The sequence below is a fragment of the Lacerta agilis genome, chromosome 1, assembly GCF_009819535.1.
Source record: "Lacerta agilis isolate rLacAgi1 chromosome 1, rLacAgi1.pri, whole genome shotgun sequence".
NCBI lineage: Eukaryota > Metazoa > Chordata > Lepidosauria > Squamata > Lacertidae > Lacerta > Lacerta agilis.
This window is the reverse complement of record NC_046312.1, coordinates 69,262,704-69,286,046: the sequence shown is the minus strand read 5'-3', so window position 1 is coordinate 69,286,046 and position 23,343 is coordinate 69,262,704. Positions and strand designations below refer to the sequence as shown.

Below are 23,343 nucleotides of genomic sequence, written 5' to 3'. Positions count from 1 at the left end.
AACCCTTGCCTTGCTGGCAAATAAACTGTTATTTAAGTACACGATCCACTGCTGTACTGAAACAGTTTTGCCAAACTTGTCCAAGTATTCTCACATGCTTAAAGATGGTATAAATATCATTTATAGCAAGCCGTTTACTTCAGACTATATGGAATGGTTTCCTGCTCCCCTGATCTAAGTGTCCCAGTTTACATTATGGCCTTTATGGCTTCTGTTTGATGGAGTGATCAGTAAAAATTTAATGACACTATAAAATAATAAAAATGTCATTAATTTACCACGGATCTTGGATGCAGTGGTTGTAAAGTTACATTAATAAACAGAATATTTTTTACAACAAAAAGCATTGTTACGTGGGAAAGAATAAATAACACACATAAATTTGGAAGCAATTTTACTGTTAGCGCACACATTATTATGGAATAGCCAATAAGTGTATAAAACATAGTATATAAAATTTTATGAAAATATATTGTGCACATCAAAAATTCAGCTTTTACCTAAGTGCAGAGAAAAGCCATTATTATGTGCTTACTGTTATCATTACTTTTCTTCCCCGAGATCACAATTTTATATTTATTCTACTTAGCTGAAGTTTCCAGCAGCCTTCTCTCTCTTTCTCTCTCCCCCCCCCCACCCACTCCGATTTTTCCAGTGGATGAGCAGGCTTCTTCCCCTACTTCCTTCAGTTGACTACACTAGTCCATTTCCCTTTTACACACAGGAGGAAAGCATTGATCATTCCCACCACAGAAGTGTGGAGGAAGTTATTAATTTAATTCAAAGTTAAAAATAATGCTTGAGTAGAAGACTGGTTTGGTGACTCTGGAAATAAGGGGATAATAATCTCATAGTCCATCTGTCATCACTGGGGTTGCTCCATCATTGACTGTGATAACATGTGAATATGACGGATGGCTCAGCTTTGTGGCTTGGAACATTTAACATTCATCAGTGCTCACTAAAGGGGGCTTTATCATTTAAATATCTTTATTTAATATGCAACATCTACCTCATAGATCATCATTTCAAAGCACTTAACCAACGGTCCTGCGACACAGCGAAGCAGGCTTTAATTTTTTTTCAATAACTTTTATGCTGCCTGCATGTTTGTGCCTGACAATGCATAAATAAGTGCCTAATCGTGTCACTGAATGGAAAATGAAGGTTTGGTTGTTAGAAAAACGAATCCTGCCCCAGTGTGTTGTCATCTCAAAACCATGAAAGTAGCAATGAGTAGGTTTTTCTATATCTCCAAGAAGCCAAGAGTCCATTTTGTACTGTGTTCTTTAAAAGCATTAGCCCTCTTGGTTTTCCAGTAATCATGATCTGAGTTAGAATTCTGTTCTGTGCTCATTATGTCCCTTGCCGTAATGGGTACTTAAGATATATGCTCAGGGCCTTATGCCTACAATAAGCAGTTTAGTTTGAAATAAACAAAAAATGAGCTCAGGGTTTTCTGAGGATAAATAAGCTATCTCTGTGGTGTGTAAGACAGGTGTGTGGTTTTTTAAGTAAGTAATTTTGTAGTGTGTGTGCAAATTTTCACAAGTATATGCTATTTTCAGACATGAATATGTATTCATACGGACATGCATGCTTATAAATAGGAATTTAAATCGAATTTGGGTAGGTGCATGAGAACAGCGTACACAACTAAACATATTTTAAATATACAGACCATTTCCTATTAATGAATTCACAATTTGTACTCCTTTATAATTTGCTTAGTTTAGTTCAATTACAGATGTACGGTATTTATTTACCTGACTGTGATCCCTATGTATGTTTACTTGGAAATAATTCCCTATGTTCAACTGGGCTTTCGCTCAGGTAAATATACACAGGAGTCCAGTCTAAATTGCTCTTGCCTTCAGAAATACACTTAGATTTGTATTTACCAATTATGTTGCAATAGATTTTTTATTTATTTACAGCTTTCCTGAAAATTAGTTACTATTGCTATGAGGTATACTTTTAAGTGGAAAAATGAAACCATACATACAGAATTGTAGCAGTCAATATATTTCAAAAGAATGAGACACTGAAGGTTATTACAGAATCATAGATTCACCTCAATTCTTTTAGGTATTATTACCATGTATCCTTCTCTTCCTCCCAGTTCCTGAGCCTTATCATGTAATTTTCCCTTTTCTCTTTCAGTGTCAAAATATTGATATTCTTTCAGAAACTTTCTTTTTAACACAGAATATTTTCTGGAGAAAATCAAAGGGAATGAATGACTAGAAGGATACTTCAAATGTGCATATTGATACATAGAAGGTTCTGTTGATTTTTTTAAAAAAGGGGAATGCTATCCCCCTTTTTTTTTCTAAAGCACACACTTAGGTTTCTGCCATGAAAATTGCAGGTGTCACATTAACACTCCTTATACAAAGATTTTAAATGCAAATATTAGAAAAAAAGAAAAAGAAAAGAAACACAGTGTACAAAATTCCAATTACTTCCCAACTGCAGGAACTTAAAGAAAGGTCTAATCCAACTCTTCTATTTTAAATGTGGGTCCCTGGGGGACTGGGGGTAGAGTCACCAGCAAAGCAAGATCCGTTCTGATAGTGAGGTATTACTATTGGACCTTATAGTATTCTTCAGCTGAATGTTGTGCCTGCCTGCCTGTAACCAATAGTTACGTTTCTTCTCAGTGCTCTTTGTTTCAGTATTTTTGCATATCACAACAGCATTATCTCCATACATGTTATAGTGGGAAATTAATAATGACAATATGGTTTTTCAGCAAATGGGAGACTTCAAGAAACCTTGAAAATGGTTGAGTGTTAGGTTATGCAAGCAGAGTGATGCAGTAAACAACTGTACATCAATTTAATGTAATGTTGGTTCCCACCTCCTTGCCCCGCCTGTTATCATTTAAACATTTTAATATTGCTGCAGGTCACCCCAATGTTTGCTCAGCGGTGCAATACTCCAGGGGTCTTGGTAAACCAGGGTTTGTGTTTCAGTTGGAAAATTAAGGCACAGAAGATGCTGTAGTGTCTTAGGAAATATGGTTTATTTATACATACTCACAACCTGCATCTAGATAGAGTTCCCAACACTAGCATCACAAGAGAGTCCTTTGTTGCCCTCTTAACCAGCCAGCTCAAATCTACAAGTAGATGAATCAGCCATGATGTCTGTTCCTGTGGAAATGTCTTCTTCTTCAGGCCTGTATGGCATTCTCCCCATTTCCTGCTTCTTCTTCCCAGAAACTCCTTGCCAACCCCCCCCCTTTCTATTAACATCATCACCCACTGCCACCCTGGCAACTTCTGTTTGCCCAGACTCAAAAATCTTGCTTTGATGTGTTGATGACTAGATATCAGCACCTTTATACTCCTTAACAACTTCCCCCCACATATGACCTGGCCTGGAAAAGAAGCTTAGTCTGCATTTTTTACACAGTGCCTGGCATCTTCCCTTAATACTCCAAATATTAGCTAAACAATATTTTAAGAATCTAAACATCTTCTTGCAAACTTGGTTACAGAGAACTAATTAGTAAGCAACTGTTTTCTGAAAATGATCCGACTAGAACAGAAAATCCCTCCCGGGATAGCTCAGTCGGTAGAGCATGAGAGTCTTAATCTCAGGGTAGTGGGCTTAAGCCTCACACTGGGCAAAAAGATTCCTGCATTGAAGGGGGTTAGACTAGATGACCCTCAAGGCCCATTTCAACGCTACAGTTCTATTATTCTAACCAACGCAGAGAGATTTGAGCAAACGAGTCAGAGCCACTTAGCTTGTTAAGACCAATACCAGGTTCCTTAGCAATTCTTCGGGGGGATAAACTTGGTACTGTTTTCCTTCTAATGTGTAATATGCTTAGTACAGAACTAGGTCATTGAACAATAGAGTGAACAGCAATCAGCAATCTTCTGCTGCATAATGCATCAAGTATAACGTCGAGAAAACTGTTCACAAAACTGAAAGCTGGCATTTCATGTCTGTAAATTCAAGATGACATGACATTTAATAGTTTCATAGTAATGAACAACAGTGTTTTGTTCATTCTCAACACAATGCCAAATTCAGTCTTAAGAAGTATCAACAAGACGAGAAAGAACACATTGGGTTTTTTTTTTCCATGAGAACAATACATTAATGATAACTATTTAGCTCGTTGCTACAGGCAGAGTACCACTGAGGCTACCACTGTCAGAAGATATGTGCTGCCATATTGTTTCAAGGCTCTTGTCCTCTCATATTTTGAGGACATAAATTGTCTCTTGATCTAGTTTTACAGCAGAAGTTTACAGCACACAGAAATGTTGTTTATTCTGGGAACTAACACATCCCTTTCTTTTTCTTGCTCTCTCTTTTAAAATTCCCATTGAGTTTCAGTTCAAATTTCTAGACAAAATAATAGTACCATTTCTGTCATCTAGTATTCCTTCTTTGAAATACTTGTCTTTGAAAGCCTCTTGCATAAAATTCAGACTTGTGTTTTCTCAAGGGTTCCAATGCAAACGCATATCTCGATGAGAGGAGTGGTGGTTGTGCTGGTGGTGATTTTTCCATTAAATTAGCGAGTTTTAGTAGAAAGTGCTTTTAAAGTTTTGAATTTTAGTATTTTTTTCAAATGCCAACATCTTTCTCCCAAGGTCATTTAAGAAATATAGGACTGTGCATTGTTATTGGGCATTGCCCACTGGGAACAGGATGGTAGACTAGATGGACCATTGACCTTGTCCAGCAGGATCTCCTTCTTGTGTTCTTAGTAATTTCTAGAGCTTCTGCAATCCCTCATTTCTACACCACAGTAATGCTACCTGCCCTACTTTATACCAGTACTTACCTGAACTGTAATGGGTTGTTTAAAGCTATTGCCTAGCAATAATCATTTTAATTTTTCACACAATTATTTGTTTCATTGTGTAGTAAAATACATAGTGGTTATGGATTTTCTGTTAATAAGAGATTTAGTGAGTCAAATGTGTTAATAAGCTAACTTCCAAAAGCCAGTTTGTACATTACCAAAGTGGTGGGGCTGCTACTTCCACATATATTTGCCCTTATATGAGAGGAACGTAGGATAGGATAACTTTCCACACTGGCATCACCCTTTCCCTGCTGCTATCGGAAATAATCATCTTGTAGACACCTTCAACATGGGCTCCTCGTTACTTTAAATTTAGCAGCACAGGAAGCAAGCACCACAGAAGAGTCAACCATGGTGCTAAGATAACTTAGGAACTGGCTTGAATATTAATTCATCATACATTTAATCAGTACTGGAGGGGTATTGAATATTTGAAAACTAGATTTTGGACACTAAATTCTAAATTGATACCTGCAGTTAAACAATATCTGTGTTCTTTCTGAAAAAAGCATAACCTGTGTCTGTTACTAGTACTAGCTCATGCTTAGGTACCAACTGGGGGATTGGGCAATGTAAGGAACAAAGACTTGCCTACCAATATGACTTGCAACCTCTGTTAGATGGACAAGAAAATGTGGAAGTGGAAATCAAGAAAGGAATGACATATTAGTACGGAGGGCAGGGGAAGTGCAAATGGTAGCCAAAGGGGCAGGGAAGTATAATAGGAAATGAATACACTCAAGATATTCAGACATGAACAGACTGGAAGTCTTAATGTTCCTTTCTCTTCAGCAGGAAAGAACACGCTATGAGAATTTAGGCCCACAGCTATCAGGGAAGCCCAGTGAAGATGGAAAACTAGGCCCAGGAGTCATTGATCTTACAAGGCCAGAAGATGCAGAGGGTGAGTTACTGTAACAAATCTATTGAGCCACTGAGCATTGTTTTCCTTGAGCTCCTTAAAGTTGGATGTCTTAAATGAGCATTGTGCAGCTAAATCCCCATGCACAGCTTTGAGGCATTTTGCATGGATTCTAGTGACATGTGCAAGCATAAGTTCCAGTTGAAAAATGGTTCCATACAATATGCATACTCTGCTCTCATTATTTACACTCTGGTTCAACTCTTCTCATAAAGCTCTCTTGAGTTAGTTTGTATGTCACCTCAGATAGGTTGCATGTGCATTTAAGTGCTCACACAAATAGTAGGATGTTTATATGGTGACCCACAGATCATATATCAGATTCCTTGAGTAGGGACTTCTGGTTTTCGAGCAACCTGCACTCATGGAAGCTGACTGGCCATATTCTTAATGTTTTACTGGATATATTGGGTAAACCTCATATGAGCAGTGAAATGTACATATGAGTTTGCTCAGGTAATGCAGAAATTGTCACCTGTCACCTTCAGACATATGATTAATCCCAGTATTACCATCCTATGCTGCCCCAGATCCAAATAGCTGTAGAAAAGTGGAGGCAGTAATGCTGAATTCTGTCAGAGACTACAGATAACCACTTCCTCACATATTCATAGGCAATATTCAGTAATCAGCAAGTATGGCCCCTGGTCATCTTAAGAGACCCTGCAGAACTTTTAAGCATATGTTATCATTACTATAATGAAGAAAAGAGCAAGGAAGTGGATTATCCAATTAATTGATCAATTGCTGAATTAATTACAGTGAAATTTTAATTGGAGATGCCCAGTATGAAAGGATGTGGAGTGCTGGTAGTTGTGCCAATTAGTTCAAGGAACATGCTATCTTTGCGAAAACATATTTGCACTGAGATCTGAAGGGTTGTAGTTATGCTTCTGTTCAAGCCTATGGAAGAATTCCCATTGATCTCAATGGTCAAGGACTGCACACTGTAATGTTTATTTTAATTAGTTACTTGGATTGATCAGTTAAAAACAATGCTATTAATCAACTAAAAGCCTTTAATTGGTTGACAGCTCTGTTGGAAATTACGTTGCTAATTGGTCATATTTCAGGTTAGCTTTTTTTCCTTTTATGCATATTGTTTTAATTGTTTAAACTTTTTATTTCATTGGATTTTTAAATACAAAATCATACTGTAATAAAAGAAAAGAAATTAACCAAACAAACAGCATAGCAATATAGTCCCACCTCACATATTCCTTTTGGGATAGAAGAGTAACTTTATAATCTTTGGATAGGCTTGTGCATTATTTGCATAATGTGAAATGAAGAGAATAAAACATATTTGTACTTGCTTTTCTGGCAGGAAGTTACCTCAGGGCTTCCCTAAATTAACTCATTTCCCTCTCACATCCTTTCACTTTCTACATTTGCATAACACATTGCCTTATGTTATTTTGGTGATTGTAGTGACAAGACAGCCTTTCAAATAGTTCCACTTAGTTCAGCTAGCCTCGTCAGGAAGAAGTGTTCAAAATAGCCTACCTGAATCTGGTGTCCTCCAAATACTGTTGGGTTCCTACTCCCATCAGCCCTAACCATCATGGCCAATGGTCAGAAATGATGGAAGCTGTAGTCCAAAACACCTGGAAGGCACCAAATTGGGGGAGACTGGGTTAAAACAAATCCTTGTGATCTTAGAAATCATATACTGCGGTGGGTACTGGAGAAATGCTCTTAGGACAGAGCTCCATGGATCATAAAAAAACTAATAGCTCAAGGTTGTATTTTTGTTTCATTTTCAACATGCCAGCAGTGCTTTGGCCATTGACCGGAATTTGGCTTTTAAGTATTTTCTTTTATAGAGAAAAATTACATGATTATAAGTACTGTAATGTAAAACCATTTATTTGGCTCTAATGTGATTCTAAGTCTGGATGGCTTCATACACATTTGCAGCAGATTTAAAAGTGTAGTCATTGGTCAATATATGTCATGTCCATTAAAGCAAATTAAACTTAAATGTTCTTATACATATGGTTTAGAGGTGACCTAACATGAGAAAATGTTGTTTGGAGCTCTTATAATTATCATCCTGTAGTCTTTTGCTTAAAAGGCTGTAAAAGAAGCTCCAAAAATTAGTATTATTAACATCTACTGGGGTGAAATTATGTTATGTTCTATTAAGAGTTTTTTTACAGCTACATTCAAACTTGATGTGTGTATAATATTCTGCAACTGTCCTTCCTAATATAAACTGTGTAAAAGGCAAGTGGAAATACCAATTGAGCTTTGATTTTTAAAATGTGGAAATTTTATTAAAGATCTGAACTAGTCTGAATTTTCAGGACTAGTTAGTTGGCTGCCTATATACAGGTGAAACTCAAAAAAATAGAATATCGTGCAAAGGTTCATTTCTTTCAGTCATTCAACTTAAAAGGTGAAACTAATATATGAGATAGACTCATGACATGCAAAGCGAGATATGTCAAGCCTTTATTGGTTATAATTGTGATGAATATGGTGTACAGCTGATGAGAACCCCAAATTAACAATTTCAACTTTGGGGTTTTCATCAGCTGTACGCCATAATCATCACAATTATAATAAATAAAGTCTTGACATATCTCGCTTTGCATGCCACGAGTCTATCTCATATATTAAACTCCAGTAGCTAATGAAAACAATTGCTTACATAAATGGACTTTTCCACGATATTCTAATTTTTCGAGTTTCACCTGTGTGTGTGTGTGTGTGTGTGTGTGTGTGTGTGTGTGTGTAAATTTGCACATAACACCTAATTTTGCCCATTTTCCTATCTATATAATGATTCTACCTGCAAATTTTTTGTATAGTGGTACAGTGAGCTGGGAAAGGAGGAGATTTGCATTGGATATAACCCATTATCCATGTTCTATGCTCTGCTTCTGGGTCCTCCCCAAACTGCTATGGGGGGGGGGCGAGACTTATGTGCACAGTTTTATGATAATTGGGACTGGATAATTTTTGGGATTCATGGGGAAAATCTGCTTCTTAAGAAAGAAAGAATGAATCATGGAATTTTCAGGTAATGTCTAGTTTGGTCCTTACCTGGAAGAACTTCCTTGCAAATGCATTATGTTCTATTGGTGAGATTCCCCACTTCAAACATTTAGCATCAGCAGGTTATTTCTCAAAGTCTAACCATACAGAAAACAGGGCTTTCCTTGTGGAACAAATGAGGTGGGAGTGGGGATTAGACTAAAAGCTAATATCACAGAGGCACTGCCTTCACTCTGCAGGTGAAGTCCTATTACTTCAGGTGTAGATTCAGAATGCAAGAAAAAAGGTTGCTTTAAACAGCAGACACCTTTAAATAAGCAATTCATATGGCCAGAACAACACTACTGTAGACATGCTCACTTTGTTATGTATAATATATAATTTTATTAATACTTTAGGTAAAATTAAAAAAGAGGATTGTCAATTTAACAAATGTGCCTTTATAAGCCAATTCCCGATTAACTGTTCTAGTTATTAAATTTAACTAAATTTATATATTGGGGGGGAAATCAACAACCTTTTGTGGAACCCGAAGAAAGGCAGCAGTTTCCTGTAGATACGAATAAATTTATAAAATTCCAAAAAAGGAAAGGAAAGATACTACCCCCACTCAGTTATAAGAAAAAAGCTCTCTAACATCTGCATGTTTACATCATATTTAGTAATATATTTCCTATTGCAGAAATACATGAAATCCAAAACCGCTTAAAGTAATTTTGAGGCTCATCAGTATTGGTAGAAGGTCTAGTTTTAAGAAGGTGTTGGCATTGATTTGAGCTGAGCACTGTCAAGTTCATTTTGCTATTTTTAGAAGGACAGCCATAATTTACTTTCAGGGTAAAACTAGTACCTGTTAGTTTCTTCTTCAGTTTGCATCCAAAACTATCTTTTTATGTTTTCTTTTCATGAAAAATAGACCATGGAGGAAGCAACATTTGGCATACTTTGAAGGACATGCAGTGCTGACCTGCTCATGAGGCGACATAGGGCACATGCACCACAGCTGCCACCTCCACACCCAGCTTCCTCCTATGCCCCCTATGCATGCCTGCCTCCATCACCTCCAAGTACACCGGCTGTGGAGGTGGCTGAGCATGGAGGAGACAGCCATGGTGCTGCAAGTGCACAAGAGGCAACAGCGGCAAACAACCACTAGAAAGAAAGGCCATTGTGAAGCTAGAGAGAGAGGGGGGGGATGGAGGGATGGAGGGACGGGGGGGAGAGAGGGGGGAATGAATAATAAGCACAACATGGCCACTTGTTAAATATTTTAAGGTAAAAATTCATATTCTTGAAACTGTGAAGCAAGACCAAGTACGGTGTGTGACCTGAAGAGGCCCGAGGTTTCCTACCGAAGTGTTAAATTTTTCAGCCTATGGAAGGTGACCAGGACCGTGTGTGATGGCTCCACCCTCATCCTTTCTTCATTGCCTGGGAAGTTCTGAACAGGTTCCTAAGTTAAAAGCCTCCCTGCAACCAAAAAGCCTTTCTTATCAGAATTCCTGACTGTGTGGAGAATTCTTAGCCTGCTAAATGAAATGCACTCGGGAACTTCAAAACCTCCCACTCAATGCAAAAATGTTTGGGGGTGGATGTGTGTGTGTGTGGGGGGGGTGGATTGCACAGCCTTACATCCCCTGTTAACGTTCACACTCCCTGTTCAGGCATAACACCTGACATCAAGGTGGAGGAAATTAATTGTTCTTGGGCGTTCTTTTCTCCCCCTCCCAATGATATCAGAACAGATAGTGGTGTTCTTTTCAAGGTTTAGAAGGTCTAAAACTATAGATTACCTCCTACCAAAGAAATGACTTTTAAATTCACATCTATATTGTCAGGTAGACTTGTAGAAATGCTGTGGGCTTGTAGCTTTTCTGGACTACTTGCAAGGCTATGCTTTTGGGTCACAGCTACCACCTGCTGACTGACTCCTCATCACTTCAGGGCTTGGGGCTTTGTGAAGCACTTGACAGGAAAAAGTCACATGCATTATAACAAGTGTCAGACTTTTCAAACGGGGAACAGATAAGCTTCTTTTCAGATGGTAACTGTATATACCCAGATGCCCGCAATGCTTATCACTAGTTCATAATATGTTAGACATAAGTAAGGAAAGAAGAAGTTACTAGCTCTTCTTTTTCAGCTTCCATGTAACAGTTGAACTGGCTCTCAGAACAAGGAGTGCCACATAACTCAAGTGGTAGCAAAATTCCACTTGCAAAAACAATTCCCTTTGAAAGACAAAGAGAAAGGTCGGTTTTTTTACCTGTCAGGGGAAGGAGAGAAAGAAAAAGAGTGAAACAGACACTGTGTCCTGTGCAAGCCGATCAATCATGGCAGCCTGCCAACAGAATCCAAAACTGTGAGGTAACTTGTTTAACACCCTACTACGCTGAGGTGTAAACAGCGGGAAGTACATGCATGACAAAGCATCGTCTGCTTTTGTGACAGTTTTTCATAAAATACAGGGAGGGAAATGACTCCTGTAGCCAGTATCTGTCGCATATAAATATTTGGGAGAGTTGCTATGACAGTTGAGAGTGGAAAGGGGGTATACCATGAAACAGAAAAAGCCAACTGAAGGCAAGGAAATGTTTCCAGAAGGAATGCTGAAAAACCAGGCCCTGTCTGCTTTGTTCTCCATGCACTCTTTACCTGTCTTTTGATAACTGAACAGCTAAACATTTGTTAAAGAAGAAACCACATTTTAAAGTATTTAGGCATCACAAATATAAACAACTCAAAACTGCTTCTTCCTACTTACACCACACTTAAAATATGCTACACTTTGGAAAGCATAGCAGTTGCATTCCTTACACTAGTCAGGATACTGACGTTGGTATTCAAAAACACATGCCATCATGTGATGAAGTTCCCATTTTCAGATATACTCTTAAAGGAGTGCAGTGCAGGATAAGCAGAACTTTTCAGTATCAGATATTTGCAGATAATAACGCCATAGAGGCCCTCTGTTATAGCATACTGAGTATTATGATTTATCCAGCCCTGAGGCTGCAGTCTGCAGCCAGCTCTATAGGAAGTACTTTTCCACAGGCTATGCACCGCTATAGTTTTCAATGTATTGGCAAGAATATATACATTTGCCAGTATCACTGGCATCAATAAATATTCACAGTGCAACTAACCACTTCATACATGAGCATGTGTGTGCTTTTCCCAACATGGGAATTATTTCCTTATGGGCAAAATTTAACACAGAATGTCAATGTACCCATTAAAGGCAGCTTGGCATACATGCACATAGGATCTTCCTGTGATTAGGAATCCTGTACAATCAGAGTTTCCAACGATAGGTCGGGGTGGGGTGAAAGATAGGATCTTACAGGAAACATGGAAATTTATTTAACACACCACATTTTAGTATGTTATTTTCCCTAATACATGCATATTTATGCACACTTTACCCTAGTATATGCATTTTTGTATATGTTACTTGGCTGGAGAACGGCTTTGCAGATTTTTTACAGGTGACATCAACTTGCACATGGAAATCTTTACATATTGCATTTGCAAACTGAAGACAATGTGAGCAATGTTATTACATTTGGGGTAGTCACCATGAGAATGAGGCCATTGGGTTGTATCCAGTGCTAAACAAGTGGAATTCTGATCACACAATGGAACTTTACTTTCCTCCCCCTACCCCTTACCCACTCCAAAAATAAATCTGTGCTGTTGTGTCCACAAATTCTCTTAAAATCTGGAGCAGATTTTAAGAATGTGTGGGAAGTTCTGTTGCTCAAATCGAAGTCTACTCTATTAGCAGAAGAGCAGGTTTTGATACACTCCATGGTATTTGCAAGGTAGATCAAATTTGCCCCTGAAAAAAAAGTAAGGAGTGCTGCTCAAAATATTTCAGAGTAATTTATGATAATGTAGGCATGTAAAAACACCCTACTGCCTATACCTGCGATAATCCTTGCCTCATTTACGACAATGTTTTATACCATTGTTTTGAATGAAGGTTACTTTTTACCATTAATTTAATTCTAACAAACTGCGGGAGTGAAGGATAGGCGTGCCTGGCGTGCTCTGGTCCATGGGGTCACGAAGAGTCGGACACGACTGAACGACTGAACAACAACAACAACAACAACAAATCTACACTTAATAATGACAAATAGGTACTGATAGCCCATTCAAGATTCCTTGGGGTTTTATGAAATTGAACATGTCTAGCTGGCTTCGGGGAACTAAAAATAGCCCATTCAAAATAGTTTCAGATATATGTATGTCATCATCCATCACTAATAAAAGCTGGAGGATGTGACAGATGTTTAACATGCTTTAATTTTTCTTTGTTATAGAGGAAAGTCAATTGCTTTTGACTTCTGCTTTCCAAATGGTCAAGAGCAAGATAATTCTGTAGGTGTAATGTTTCTCATTGTGAAAGAATATTCTCAAGAGTGGGGTGGGGGAATGGACAACCATATTTGCTAGGGTAAAACAAACATAATTTTGTGACAACAATAAACACTTTGCCATCAAAACTGAGCTCAAAGAACAGTGGGAAATATATGCTGAAATCTAAGTGGCTAGAATTTCCTTCATTTTGCAAAGCCACGAGCCACATGCATCAGCTCACCGCAAAGTCATTAGGTCTTTTTAAGCTCAGATGAAAAACATTAACAAATACCACAAAAGGCTTTAGTATGGCCCCTTTGTTCATTCACATATGGCAGTTTATAACTCCTGCACCACTTGGGCCGTGTGTTTGTTTAAGCTGCCTTCATCAGAGCAGCTTTGGAAGAACAAAAGCCATTTTGAGCGATCCTAAGCAGGAAATGGTCTAATCTAAACATGGTTTGTGACACTATAAGTAGAATAGAAAGGGGAGGGATTGATTAGTCATTAATGTCCAATTGACTCCATATGGATATTGCAATAATAAGGCCTTTTTCAGTGCAGTAGCAGAGTTTATTGAATTAGAGGTTTATGTTTCCTCAGAGTTGACCTTAGGGAATTCCCTTCAGTTCTTCTTGTTGATGTTACGAAAGAATGGAGTCTGGAATAGGAAAAATAGATGACTTCTCTGCAATAATGCTGCTTTACAGTACTGCAACCAAGTGCTGATTTTTTAAGAAAATATCGGTACACAGTTTCACCTCTGCTACATTATATATTCCAATGTTTGGATTTAGTTTGCATATTTTAGCATCTATGGAAGTGCAATGTTATACAGTTTGCTTAAATATTAAAATGGATTCCGGATCTCAGTCATAGTTTTTTTCAGGTTTAAACTAAGGTGCTCTTCACCCAGAAAGATTTGAGTTTGAATCCTACCTTAATAATACCTTGTTTAAAAGGCTAGGGTGAAGGCTATCCTGTTATCAAATATGGTGTAGTATCTGGCAGTTGAGCTGCATGTAGCTTACTCTTGTGCAGTCAGAAGCTCTCACTCTCTGGTTTGGTTTTTCTTTCCTTTTATTAATACTTGGAGCACTAATATATTTATTATATGTAAATATAATAAATATATAATAAATACAACTGTCTTGGCTGTGACTTCTGGAAGACCTGCTCCCTGCCTTGAAGGCTTTTCCCAAGCAGCCTGGGAGAGTGAGGCTCTGAATGACTTCGCCTACAAAAGCTGAGACAGCTGAACAGACAATTGGGTTGGGGTATTTAGGGTTTTTGGTTTTGGTGTGGAGAGGGGTTATGTTGCTGTTATTGTTGCCTTGATTGTTTAAAATGTTTTTAATTGTTTTTAACTGCTTTTTAACTTCTGCATTTAAAACTTTGGCTTTTTTTAAAGGGCTGCAAGATGTGTGGGGGGAGAGCAGGGGCAACCCCAATCACAGTGGTTCTGGGCAAGGAGAAGTATGGAGGGGGGGACACAGACTGGGGAAGGGGCACATGACACAGTTAGTGACTGTACCATGTGCCAGCCCCTCCTTCAACCTTGGGAATTGCAGTTGTCCTATCAGCAAGCCATCGGGGCTGCGGCTGCTGGTGCTGAATGCCAGATCAGTTCTGAGTAAGACCTCCCTTATCCATGATCTGATTATGGATGGGGAGGCTGAGCTGGTCAGTATCACTGAGACCTGGGTGGGTGAGCAGGGTGGGGTTGGTCTCACTCAGCTGTGCCAATCTGGGTACCCAGTGCAGCATCAGGGCAGACTTAAGGGTTGGGGAGGGGGAGTGGTTGTAGTCTATGGAAATTCTCTCTCTCCAGTTGGGGGATGGGATCTAGAGTGTAAGCTTGCCTCAGGATTCCCAGACTGCTGGTTCTGAGGGAGGTCAACATGCATGCCATGGCGACTGGCTCTGGGGTGGTTCAGGACTTAATGGCTGCCATGATGACCATGGGGCTGTCCCAACATGTCATTGGTCCAATGCATGTGGCAGGCCATACTTGTTTTCTCAACTGGGCAGGAAGAGGGTGGGGAATATTGAATCATTTCCTGTTGAGATATAGGCTTTCAGCACCTTTTCCCCTCTGCAGAAGTGGGGGACCTATTGGGATGGTCTACCCTCAGAGGCTGATGAATCCAATGGGTTTCCGGGTGGCTCTGCGGCAATTTCCAGCTGATATGACTGGTGCTCCTGTCAGTGTCCTGGCCAATATCTGGAACATCCAAATGGCTTGTGCCATTGACATGATTACCCAAGGACCTCCTTTGACAGGACTTGTTAGGTGAATCCCACCCCATAGGTTTACTGCAGAGAGCACACATACAGTAAAAGAAAGTCCATTCTATATTGAGATGTAATGGCAGTTCATTATCATTTGGTAATTGGCATCATCCGTTTGAGCTGCGGGTATGTACCGGTAGTTTCCTACACACTTTGGAGTATGCAAGAAGGTGATATTGTCAGAAAAAGCTGAAGCTGGCAAGAGATCACTAAAATGAAGATGATATGGAAAGAGATGGTGTGTGTGTTTTCTGTGCAAAATTTTGGATCAACCTACAAATTGGTGATCTTGTATATTGGCTCAGTTGGCGTCCTCATATGGGCTTGTCCACACTGGGTTTTACTGTGAGTTACGAATCTGGGTTCCTAATTTTTAGGTCATAATCCACATCATACTGCTCTCCAACAGCACCCATCTGTTTTTTTACACAGCACATTTGGATTTCGGAAAAATCTGAAATGACATGAAAAATTAAACTTTAATCCACTCTTACCTGATTCCCAGCTGCATTCCTGCAGCTTGCTTGCCCTTGCCCAATTAAATGCTCCTCCATCATCTCTGTGGTGATCCTTTCCCTTTCACCCCATTTCATTTAACTTCTGGTGACTTGTGGCCCTCAGCAGAATCACGTATCCTGCTTTTTCTTGCCTGAAAGCATTCTGCCCTCAGTAAGCAAACTTGAAAGCTTTTCCACAGGGGAGTGTTTTCTAAATCCCTCCCCACGCCCCGCTCCTTTCTCCTCCTCCTCCTGTCTCCACACTGGCTCCTTGCTGAGTGGGTTGTTTTTGCTGCAGCACCAGGCACTAAGAGATTACTTGCAAGATTTCAAGCCCTCCTCTTCAGCCTCTTGGTTCCTGTTCTTTGTTTTAACAATTCAATTGAAAGGTGCTTTCATTAGCCACACACAGACATATATGTCAATTGGCTATTTTAACCTATGGAGGATGATTCCCCACCCCAGAAATGGACCCCAGAAATGGGGTATTCAGCAATTAATTTCCTCACACTTTCCACTAATAGAGGCTGTTTGAGAAATCTCTTTTTGAAGTCAGTTTACTTTTAGGTTTTCTCCTTCCCACACTGAATATTTCCACTCTTTGGGATAAAGGGAATTTTGATAAGGTCTACTTGTTCCTTTGCTTTTAATGGAAGATGGTTTAACCTATCCCCTCCCTCACACACACTTTTTTTTTGACAGAAGATGCTTGGGGTCCCCTCCTTTGTTTTGGATTAAAGTTGCAAGTTTGCTTGTGAGCAGTTCTCAGGGCGTGTGTGTGTGGGCTCAATCTCAGGTTTTCCTCAGCATGGGATTGTAAGGGAGGGGTTTTGGTAATGGGAAGGTGAGGCAAATGAATAAAGGGCAGCTGTTTGAGGTTCTTTTAGAGCAGGGGTAGGGAAACTAAGGCCCTGGGGGCCAGATGCGGCCCAATCGCCTTCTCAATATGGCCCGCGGCGGTCTGGGAATCAGCATGTTTTTACATGAGTAGAATGTGTCCTTTTATTTAAAATGCATCTCTGGGTTATTTGTGGGGCCTGCCTTGTGTTTTTACATGAGTATAATGTGTGCTTTTATGTAAAATGCCTCTCTGGGTTATTTGTGGGGCATAGAATTTTGTTCATCCCCCTCCCCCCAAAAAAATATAGTCCAGCCTACCACAAGGTCTGAGGGATGGTGGACCAGCCAACGGCTGAAAGGGGTTGCTGACCCCTGTTTTAGAGCATAAGGAATGCAGTCAGAATGAGTGGAGCCAACTTGGTTTGTGAAACTGGATTGACCAGTTGATTAAACTTGGGGTTGGACGCCACCACATTGTGTGGACCTGCCCTGTGTCTCAAATACGAGGTAAATAGTTTGAAGCTTTAGGTCTGATCCTTGGTATATTGTGACACAGTTGTAAGTTCTGATGAAGCTACTGAATTCTGGGGATGTGTTTCAGACCAAGGTGTCAGGAACTTATCCCAAGTACTCTTACTTGGAAGTAAGTTTCACTTAAATTAATGGGAGTTTGAAGTGGAAATCTTAGGAGTTATTAGTATCCATCTAAATTGTAATATGTTTGTGCCAAAGCACTGTGACATCAATGAAACAAGAATAAAAAGATGATCTAGTTCTTAGTTTTACTGAGCTGTGAAGCAGAGTTCCAAGTCATTTGCATAGGCAAATCTTACTCCTTCTGCAGCGATTTCAAATCCTTCCTAACCAGATTCTGAATTCCGGAAGTCAAAGTCCGCTTCTGCGACCACATTATAAACAGTACACTTGCAAATGGCCTGTTAGTCATTAAACACAAACAAGTGTTTTTTATTTTGTCTCCAGTGAGTAGATTTTCTGCATACTGTTTGGATTTTTTCTTTCTTTTTAACACAGCAGCTGTAGTCCTCTAAGCATCATTGGGAGGCCCATAAAAAATCTGTTGGGTTCGTACTGGAATGCCTCCTGTTTCTTGAGCCAATACTAAATGTTTGCCTCCTTATATATAACATTCCATTGTTGTTTTTCTGCCTGTAGCTAGTTCGCATTTCTCTCCTAATCACTTTGTTTTGTTTTCTAGCTAGTCTGTTGTAACTGGCAGATCAGAATAAGATAATAGATTGCAGAACCTGATGAAATTCCATAAGCAGATAAAGATAAATGTTTTTCTACTATTTGACTCATGTTAAAGTGGCTTAGCAATGACTTGTAGTCCAAAGCAACTCTTATTGTATGGATTTCAGCTTGAAAGAAGCACGTGTTGTGTGTATCCACACTTACCCTGGTCACTAGGCTGAGTGCATAATGCTGAGTTTTCATCTCTAGCATAGTAAAGGTTATAAAGGTTATAAACAGAAGCAATTTTTGAAAATCACAATACTGTATGTTGAACATCTTCCTGAACTACTAAGATGCTTAGCACAGGTACATTACGTGACTGTTACTTATTTACAGAAGCTCATTTAATACAAATTCTTTTGTGGCAGCCTTTGGGCTGAGGCAAAAATATTCACTCAGAGATCAAGTAGAGAAGTTCAAGGTTTTACTGGCTTCATTTTTAAATCCTTCAAGTGTAGGCTTGTTTAAGGCAGATGGAGATAGAAGTTTCATGACTTTTGGTCTATTTATCAATTATTACTCTAATTAAGAATGGTTTCTAACAAAAGAGCATCCGATTTGATTTGATTTTTTAAAAATGCTTTTGGGAGGAGGGGGTCATCTCTTTTTGCTTAACAAATGTGCCTCAGGGTTTGGTTCCTCCAAAATTACTTCAGGTTTTTATTACAACGCAGAGAGGGGGGGGGACATCATTCACCTGCATTTAGCAAGATTAGGCCAAGATTATTGAGTTTCTTAACAGGTTTTTACAGTATTGTCTTTTTTTAAAAAAAATCTTTCCACCCAATCAGATGATCTGGGTGTGCCTGATAAATTAAGTCTTCATCACAAGGGATTTGTGCCACTTCCCCACATTGATCTCTTCTAATCCAAACTAGACAGTGGTAGTCACCAGAAGATGGGCTGCCAAACAACCCCCTTACCTTCTGTGACACCTGTTTTTGGTTGTCATTTCTCACCCATGCCCAGTAAAGAATTACAGCACAGAACAAGTAATGACAGATGCTCGCAGCTAGATAAACAATTAAATGACCCAAGATAATATTTTTTAAACAATTTTAAAACTAGTAGCACTTTATTTTGCATTAAAATCATTATTGAGTAAATTATTTTGATTGGAGCCACAAATAGTCACTTGTTCAACAGGGCTTCCTTCTCCCTTTGCAGCCCTGTGTGTTGCCTCTTCATAGAGTCAAAGGATTGTAGAGTTGGAAGGTACTCTGAGGGTCCTATAGTCCAACCCTGCGCAATGCAGGAATCTCAACTAAAGCATCCATGACAGATGGCCATCCAACATCTGCTTTAAAACATCCAAAGAAGGAAAGTCCACCACCTTCCTAGGGAGTCCCTTCCACTGTTGAGCAGGTCTTACTGTCAGGTGAGGGGGCACTCTTGAACGGCTTTGTTACCCTGGGAAGACAGGATGACCCAAAGCTGGATTGGGGAAACTTTGCGCAATTAACATTTCTGGCCAGTCAGCAGATAAGTGAATATGGGCAGAGTGGGTGGGGGAGGAGACGGGAAATTTGATCAACTTTTATTTTTAAAATGGTTTCAGACTGATTTCAGCACTGGGAATTAAGGGCTGTTTTCCATATTCCTTTAGGTTCCATTTTAAAGGTTCAAGAGCAGTTGTACAAAACATGGAAATATAGCTGCAGCAGATGGGAATTCAGTAATTTGTTGCTTTTTTAAAACAACAAACACTGCACAGCTAAACAAGGTTCAGATGAGACTTTGTAAAATGACTGATTGTATTCTTCTGTTTGGGATAGAGAGGTATTTGTTAATAGTGGTGGCATGGAAAAGTCTTGGTGGACCACAAGCTTAACATGAGTCAACAGTGTGAAGCAGCAGCAAAAAAGCTAATGCTATTCTAGACTGCATTAACAGAAATATAGTGTCCAGATCAAGGGAACTACTGGTAATAGTTCCACTCCATTCTGCCTTGGTGAAGCCACAGCTGGAATACTATGTCCAGTTTTGGGTGCCACAATTTAAGAAGGGTGTTGACAAGCTGGAACATGTGCAGAGGAGGGCAACCAAGATTATCAAGGGTCTTGAAACCATGCCTTACGAGGAGCACTTGAAGGAGCTAGGTATGTGTAGCCTGGAAAAAGAGAAGACTGAGAGGGAGATATGATAGCAATCTTCAAATATCTTAAGGGCTGTCGCATGGAATAGGCAACAAGCTTGTTGCGTGTCAAGACCCTGCAACCACCCCCTCGAAGATGAATAGACACCAGGACACAGAATATATGGTTAATGTTATTGGGCAAATTTTGGCCACAACTTTATTGGTTATAGAATGTGAGCAGTAATTGGCATGGCATTGGATAGACCAGAATATATCTGACTCCTGCCCGCTGCGCAGGAAGTCTGGTAAGGGTAAACCACCGGTAAGGAGAGCCCTGTCGATGCAAACCAACTCGAGCTCCCCTTGAGTTCCTGAAGGGGTCGTGGCATGGCCCTAGCCCCACTCCAGGCTTTGGACAAAATCCACACCCCCAGATTCCTTTAACGGAATACCCTTAAGCTTGGCGGAGCAGGCGATGGCCAGGCCTCCCCTCCCCCAACATGAGGTCACCCAATGCCTAACCGCCACAAGAGCCCAAAGGCTCCCGCCAAATACCCTCACAACTGCAACCAATACCTCACGCCCTCTGTTATGTCAGCCAACCAGATACCATTTCCACAATCAGAAAGGTGTACACCATCATCTCGAAACAATGCCATCTTGCTGTAAACTATAGTGTGATGCGGAATCACCTGGCCACCAAGCATGTGCACATTCTGTGCCACTGAACGATTCAAGCTTTTTGGGGTATGATCCATTGCAGCTGGGAAACTACTACCACACCAAACACGTCTCTCTAGAAGCTGCGATCAAGTAAGAGAAGTCCAAGTCCTTTTTGATGTTTGTGAGCAAGTCCAGGCCTTTCTGACTCGGCAAATCGTTTCCCCCTCAGCTGCAAAACTGAAGCATCGGGGGGGGGGGGCTTGTGCACCGGCCCTGGCCTTCACGATTGGCAACATCTCCTTCCATCGCATCCAATGCCTCGAAATCCAAGAAATATGGGTGTGCGCAGGAAAACCCAGCTGGCACCCCAAGCCACTGGCGATTGCCCTCACCCGGGCCCAATGGATGATACTGTGTCCCAAAATCCAGATCTCAACGCACTACTCTGATTCTGAAAAGGAAAGAAATGACAAGACAGAATAAGTCATAGGCCTGTTTAAATTGTGGAGCTGCCACGGATATAACCTTTGAACACATTGGATCGCCATCACCCCAAGTCTTTTATTCTGTCTGCTGTCAACCCCCAGTGGGCAGCGGTTGTAGCAGCCCCAATCCATGAGCAGCGAATTCCCAAGCTGGAAGGCCGCATGCTTCGATGGCTCTATGCATTACATGAGTGAACTGCTGTCCGGCTAGACAGGACCCATCCTCATGCACCAGGAAAGGGCCACCACCAGGGGGCCTAAGATTTAGTATCTTTACCATTTAGTAACATTTAGTATCTTTCACAGGGCAAGGGCCACTTTGCATGGTTGCTGGCAGCCAGAGAAGGGTGCCCTTTCCTTTCTGGTCAGTTTTAGAGCGACGGATGTAAATAACCAGCTCTAATACAGAAAGCTGAATGTTGCTAAGCTGCAAGCCTGGGTCGCCTTCATGGACTACTTCCCCTACTCTTAGGGCACCAAAAATGCAATCAAATAGGCTGCTGAAAACAATCTGGATTCGTATTTGGACCAACAAATGGAATGTAATTTGTTGTGTATTTTACAGAGGAGGTCAAATGTAACAGGCCTATGCCCATCCATGCTTGGAGGTTGCAATCTACGCAACCTTCAAGTGCCCTGCGTACCACAAAATCAGTGCAAGGATCCGTGAAATCACAAACCACCTCACCTACCCATCTCCTGCTCTGGAGGGTAGGAGGACTCGAAGCAATGGCTTCAAGTTATAAGAAAGAGATTCATACTAAATATACAAAAAACTTTCTGACAGTAAGAGCTGTTCTACAGTGGAATGATCTCCCTGGGGAGGTTATGGATTCTCCTTCCTTGGAGGTTTTAAAGCAGAGGTTGGATGGCCATCTGTCAGGGATGCTTTAGTTGAGATTCCTGCATTGCACAGGGTTGGACTATAGGACCCTCAGAGTACCTTCCAACTCTACAATCCTATGACTCTATGAAGAGGCAGCACACAGGGCTGAGATTCTTGCATTGCAGGGGGTTGGACAAGATGGCCCTCAGGGTCCCTTTCAACTCTACAATTCTATGATGAGTCTTTCCCTACCCATCTTTTTCTGTGTTATAAAGATAATACTATTCTTGTTATTAATACATTTATGCTGCTTGTTCTTAAAAACCACCAAGCTGGTCTACAGTAAAGTAATAACAATGAATATATGAAATCTTCACAAAATAGTAGAAACAGCAATTAAAATAAACCATAACATTCAGCAGACAGAAAAAAACAATCAAATGCTGGGGTGCCTGAACATGTAAAAAGGTCTTTGCCTGGCACGGAAATAACTTAAAAGTCTGTGACAGGTGAGTTTCCTTGGGATGGGCATTCCACAGATGAGGCACAATTGAAAAGCCCTCTTCTTAGTCACCACCAGCCTAACTTCAGGTGGAGAGATAGATAGAGAGAGAGCGCACAAAGCATCAGAGGATGACTGGTAAGTTTGGATAGGCTTCTGTAGTAATGGTTGTTCTTCAAGTACATGGGTTCCAAGCTTTTTAGAGCTTTGTAGGTAATCCACAGCACCTAGACTTGAGCCCAGAAAGAGACTGGTGGCCAACAGGCAGCAAGCAAAGCTCTCCAAGTTACAGCACTGATGCCCTGCCCCCTTTCATAGACCCATTTGCAGACTGCAAAATTGGTGAGGAGGTGGCATTTTTATTATTCATTTTGGATAGCAAGGAAATGGGTTTTTTCAGGATCTGGCATTTACTGGGGAAAACTTATTTCTTTCACAATGCAGATTTGCTTCTACAAGTCAAAATTTGCTAGATTTTTTCCTTGCCCTTAAAGACTTGCAAGGGGAGATCATGTGCTCCAAGCATGTGACTCATATAACAACTCACAATATTAGTGACCTGCCAAATGCATTTTGTACTAATTGAACTTTCCAATAATTCAAAGGCCCTTGTGCTTGGTAGTTCACTTAAATCCTTGCATGTGCGCGCGCGCACACACACACACCCATTACAAGGAAACACATCTACAGGTGTAGAAGGTCACAGGTATATCAGCTGTACATACTTGAAATTTAATTATTCAGCCATTCTTATTGCAGAAAAAGAATATAAAAGTAAAA

General features: G+C 40.2%; 1 protein-coding gene and 1 long non-coding RNA gene across 16 annotated transcripts in view; one reads left to right on the top strand and one right to left on the bottom strand.

Moving 5' to 3' along the window:
- The window catches only part of LOC117048989, a 94,012-nt gene that overhangs the window by 6,451 nt on the left and 64,218 nt on the right, over window positions 1–23,343 (bottom strand). The window contains exon 3 of one of the 2 annotated variants that reach the window (XR_004426907.1): window positions 2,075–2,216. The exons of the other annotated variant lie outside the window; for it this stretch is intronic. This is a non-coding gene — a long non-coding RNA (uncharacterized LOC117048989). The remainder of the gene's footprint in view (window positions 1–2,074; window positions 2,217–23,343) is intronic. 2 annotated transcript variants of the gene reach the window in all.
- SOX6 (SRY-box transcription factor 6) overlaps window positions 1–23,343 on the top strand; it is a 413,675-nt gene that overhangs the window by 379,239 nt on the left and 11,093 nt on the right. For all 14 annotated transcript variants that reach the window (XM_033153469.1, XM_033153452.1, XM_033153460.1 and 11 more), the window contains one exon: window positions 5,633–5,741. In XM_033153469.1, the coding sequence (XP_033009360.1) occupies window positions 5,633–5,741 (109 nt within the window). The remainder of the gene's footprint in view (window positions 1–5,632; window positions 5,742–23,343) is intronic.